Source organism: Priapulus caudatus, unplaced genomic scaffold, assembly GCF_000485595.1.
Source record: "Priapulus caudatus unplaced genomic scaffold, Priapulus_caudatus-5.0.1 Scaffold528, whole genome shotgun sequence".
NCBI lineage: Eukaryota > Metazoa > Priapulida > Priapulimorpha > Priapulimorphida > Priapulidae > Priapulus > Priapulus caudatus.
In genome coordinates, this window is record NW_014577589.1 from 65,340 (window position 1) to 70,291 (window position 4,952).

Consider the following 4,952-nt stretch of genomic DNA (forward strand, 5'->3'; position numbering starts at 1 on the left):
GAGTGTGTGTATGTGTGTGCGTACATGCATGCGTGCGTGCGTGTGTGTGTGAGTGTATGTGTGTGCGTGTGTGTGTGTGAGTGTGTGTATGTGCGTGTGTACATGCATGCATGTGTGCGTGTGTGTGTGAGTGTGTGTATGTGCGTGCGTACATGCATGCGTGCGTGCGTGTGTGTGTGAGTGTATGTATGTGCGTGTGTACATGCATGCATGTGTGCGTGTGTGTGTGAGTGTGTGTATGTGTGTGCGTACATGCATGCGTGCGTGCGTGTGTGTGTGTGAGTGTGTGTATGTGCGTGCGTACATGCATGCGTGCGTGCGTGTGTGTGTGTGAGTGTGTGTACGTGCGTGCGTACATGCATGCGTGCGTGCGTGTGTGTGTGAGTGTATGTGTGTGCGTGTGTGTGTGTGAGTGTGTGTATGTGTGTGCGTACATGCATGCGTGCGTGCGTGTGTGTGTGAGTGTGTGTATGTGCGTGCGTGCGTGCGTGTGTGTGTGAGTGTGTGTATGTACTCCTTAGCTGGTAAGAGCGATCAACTCGAGAGAGTAATTAATAATAGACGATGCGTCTCTCTCACCTGCGTACAGGTACAACGTGTGCATGTCTCTCTCACCTGCGTACAGGTACAACGTGTGCATATTCGCCTACGGGCAGACGGGGTCGGGGAAGAGCTACACGATGATGGGAGGCAAGGATCCCGGTCAGCAGGGAATCATCCCCCGCATCTGCGAGGATCTCTTCAACAGGATAGAGGGGAACAGCGACACGGACCTCGCCTACTCAGTCGAGGTACGCGCGCGGCGGTCCGCGAGACAATTTGTTTAACATTCAACTTTCTGTACTGTTCCGTTTGTCTAGAGATATCGGCACCTTTGTCATGTTATGAGATGAAATTACTATCTGTATTAGTTTAACTCGGTGTTGCAACGGGGTGTTTGCAGTGTAACTTTGCATACTGCCATTCAACCTGTGTCTGCGCCGCTGTTACACATTATCAGCACTTAATAATATCGAGTAAATTCGCCGTGCGGTGCAATTAATGACTGCTATTAGTTTAGCTCAGCACTCGGAACATTGAACCTTGTTTCTGTCTCACCTGTGTCACTATACTCATCACCATCTAACCTCTCTCTCCCTGTGTGTGCGTGTGTTCCGTAGGTGTCTTACATGGAGATCTACTGTGAGAGGGTTCGCGATCTGCTGAACCCCAAGCACAAGAACAACCTGCGTGTTCGCGAACACCCTGTGCTGGGACCGTACGTCGAGGATCTATCCAAGCTAGCCGTGCAGAACTACCAGGACATCTACGATCTCATGGACGAGGGAAACAAGTCAAGGTGGGTGGAACAGAGTTGAAACTGTATAGGGGACAAACTGTAAAGCATAAACTCTGCAGACAACAAATTTTGTGGCGATCAAACTTGTATTGTATAGGAATATTAATAACGTATTAAATAGTTGGAGGACAAACCATGGAGAGTCAAAAGGTTCTGTAGAGAATATACTATAGATATCAAATTGTAGAGGGAGGACAATATCCGTAAAGAGCAAACTATCTGGAGAACAAGTTCTCTAGTGAAAATCTCTGTATCGACCAAACTTTGGAGACAAATCTCTGTAGAGACAACTTCTGTAGAGAACAAACTTCACAGACTTGAACTCAGCAAACCTTAGAGAACAACATTGTCGTTAACAAACTCTAGAGAATCAACTCAAGGTGAAGAAACCTTCTTTAGGCTTCCTTCTATCTCTGACGCGTGCACGTGATGTCATCGCTGTCATCGCTGTCATCACTGGCATCACAGATGTCAATGCTGTCAACGCTGTCATTGTCTAACCACGTAAATGCCCTTCACGTTTAAGTGAACTCACAATGTCGTTCCCGTGGTGGCCTCCTGCACTGTTCACATTGATCCACCTCCAGCAGAGGAAACGTTGTGAGGTGTGCAGTACATTGAATTCAGGTCTAATCAGACCTGTTAGTTCGCGTGTGTATGATCGGACGACGACCGACGGCAGAGGCGCTCGCGGGGTAAGGTCTCCATGGGCCTGCCCTTGATATCCCCCCTCCTCTACGTGTATTAATTCTGCCCCATCTCGCACTCTGTAATTTTGACGGGTACGAAGATGTCTGCCGTGTAATCCATTATACTTCTATCTGCGGTGTTTAATTCGGTGCGTTAGCCGACACCGGCCAACCGTAATCAACATTTCGCGGGGCGAGCGACTGAGCGATCGGTAATTGCATGGCGTGCCATCACCACCGAGACGAGAGTCTGAAAACTATCTAGTTGCCCGTGCTTACGGCCTCGTGCCGCTGCGGCTCACATCAATACTCCTGCTATTATTCACAGCGAGTTCTAAAGCACTGCTGAATATTTTAGAAGATTGTTAGAGATAATTCATAGTGAGAAGGCGCTGTGAGCGCGTTAGGGAGGAGGAGGGGGGGTGTCTCCATTATGCGGAAACTCTTCTGTCTCCCTGCCAACCGCCACTATTCTGCTTGTATCTAAGATGGTTCTACACCCCGGCAAAGTCACTGCTGTTGTCTAACGTAGTTTCACCAGCACAGTTTTCTCGTGAGGATAACTTCGGCGTTGTTTGCGCGTGTGTTTCAGGACGGTGGCGGCGACAAACATGAACGAGACGAGCAGCAGATCTCACGCGGTTTTCACCATCGTCTTCTCACAGAACAGATACGACAAGCAGACGAATCTCACCACAGAGAAGGTACACACGCGTGCGTCCACCTCCCTGCCCCAGGACCACACTCCCCCCCCCTTATAATCGCCATGCTCACCCCCACGACCCCTCGCCCCTTGTAAAATCTCCGTGTTAAAACTCGTAGGAACACCCTGGCCAGATCTGTAGGTACAACGTGTCGTGACCTTTGCCCTCTGACGTCATCAACAGGTCAGCAAGATCAGCCTGGTTGACCTGGCGGGCAGCGAGCGCGCCGACTCGACCGGTGCGAAGGGAACGCGGCTTAAAGAGGGCGCCAACATCAACAAGTCGCTGACGACCCTCGGCAAGGTCATCTCTGGCCTCGCCGAAATGGTTGGTACCGTCGTTCGCTCGCTAGTCGGGAGACGAGTGTAGAGTGGTGGTGTGCGTGCGTGCGTGCGTGCGTGCGTGCGTGCGTGCGTGCGTGCGTGCGTGCGTGCGTGCGTGCGTGCGTGCGTGCGTGCGTGTGTGTGATGGGGGGAGCGAGAGAGCGCGTGACGTGTTTAGTCTGTTGTACTGTTAAGCCGGGCTTAGGTCGGGTTGCGATTGAATGTGACGCGACGCGACGCACTGTAACTCACTGCGACTGAGTGCTTAGGTCGACGGCGACGCGACTGAGAGCGACAGTCACAGGCAGTCGCAGAAGGCGCTTAGGTCGAAGCGACGATCGCCTATAGATCGCGCAAATAAATGAAAAATGAGTTTACATGACTTGTTGCTGTGTGCATGTTGTGTACATGACAGTATGCAGTGATTGTTTTATTCGCGTGCATTGTTCATTATGCATACGAATCTTGTCGCAGCGATCGCAAGGCAGCTTATGTCGGGTAGTAACCATGGAAAACAATGCTTGCGACCGGTGGAACCAGTCGCGTCACGTCTCGTCCCGTCGCTGCGACTGACAATTTTTCAGTCGCAGACCCGTCGCTGGCAGTCGCAGACAGTCGCAGACCCGTCGCTGGCAGTCGCAGACAGTCGCTGACAGTCGCAGACAGTCGCTGACAGTCGCAGACAGTCGCAGACCCGTCGCTGGCAGTCGCAGACAGTCGCAGACCCGTCGCTGGCAGTCGCAGGGGTGCTTGGTCGAACTTTCTCTGCGACGAGATCGTCGCTGCGAAAATCAGTCGCAAGGCAATCGCGTCGCGTCGCAAGGCCGACCTAAGCCCGGCTTTAGTTACTCACCTGCGTCTCCTAACGACGTGACATTTATTTGTGTGGGTGTACGTGTGCGTGCGTGTGCGTGCGTGTGTGCGTGCGTGCGTGCGTGCGTGCGTGCGTGTGTGCGTGCGTGCGTGCGTGCGTGCGTGCGTGCGTGCGTGCGTGCGTGTGTCGGCACAATCTTCTACATTACTAGTCGTAGTTTCTCCATCTATTTACAACCGCTCACTCTGTCTAACTGTATTATTTTGACATGACTTGTGTGGTCTGACACATTCTACGCATGTGGAATCCACGTAAGGAAACTCATGAGTGAACTGCTGTAGGGTTGTTTGGATTGAAGCCAGTCTAGACCAGCTCGTGATAAAATTGAACGTTGAATAAAGTAAGAATTGTAAGTAAAAAAACGCGCGTATAGCGAACAAAAAATCGTTTTCCTCCTTGTCAAGATATATGAAAAAATATGTCTCTGTGGCATGTTTTCCTCGCGTGTAGCGCATTTCTTTCAGAATGAATTTAATATTAAATTAGTCATTCCCGAGTGCAAGAATGCGGTACAACATGTTACGCACACATTCGATATTTCTTAGCGTTTTCAGACAAACAACGCAGCAGGTGACTTACGTGGTTTCCACGCGGTTTCCACATGTTTCCTAATCACAATTACTAGCCGTAGCATTCCGTTTTATTCTCGTGTATTCAGTTGTGTTTGTTTGACGTCTTTTCCTGTCTAGAGTGCCATCATGGGAATTGGAAAAGCTGCTGTAAGTCGTGTTGCCATGGCAACCTGTCCGTCTGGTAAAACTAGCATGCGTCATGTCTGCAGACGGTCATTTGTTTGTCCAATTTGTTTCGCCGCCAGCCTGGTTAGTGTGGCCCACGCGCAATTGCCATGCCCGGTAGTCTATGTCACTAGTAATCGCTTCACTCTCCTCCCATGTGTGAGATGAGAGCGAGTGAGAGAGAAAGAGAGAGAGAGAGACAGAGAGAACGAGAGAGAGAGAGAAAGAGAGAGAGGGAGAGAGAGAGACAGAGAGAGAGAGAGAGAGAGAGAGAGAGAGAGAGAGA

General features: G+C 50.7%; 1 protein-coding gene across 1 annotated transcript in view; it reads left to right on the top strand.

The window, feature by feature from the left end:
• LOC106811327 (kinesin-like protein unc-104) overlaps nt 1-4,952 on the top strand; it is a gene marked incomplete in the record, with an annotated part of 116,841 nt that overhangs the window by 53,839 nt on the left and 58,050 nt on the right. The window contains 4 exon segments of the mRNA XM_014814907.1: nt 626-791; nt 1,161-1,339; nt 2,621-2,732; nt 2,916-3,059. Of these exon segments, the coding sequence (XP_014670393.1) occupies nt 626-791; nt 1,161-1,339; nt 2,621-2,732; nt 2,916-3,059 (601 nt within the window).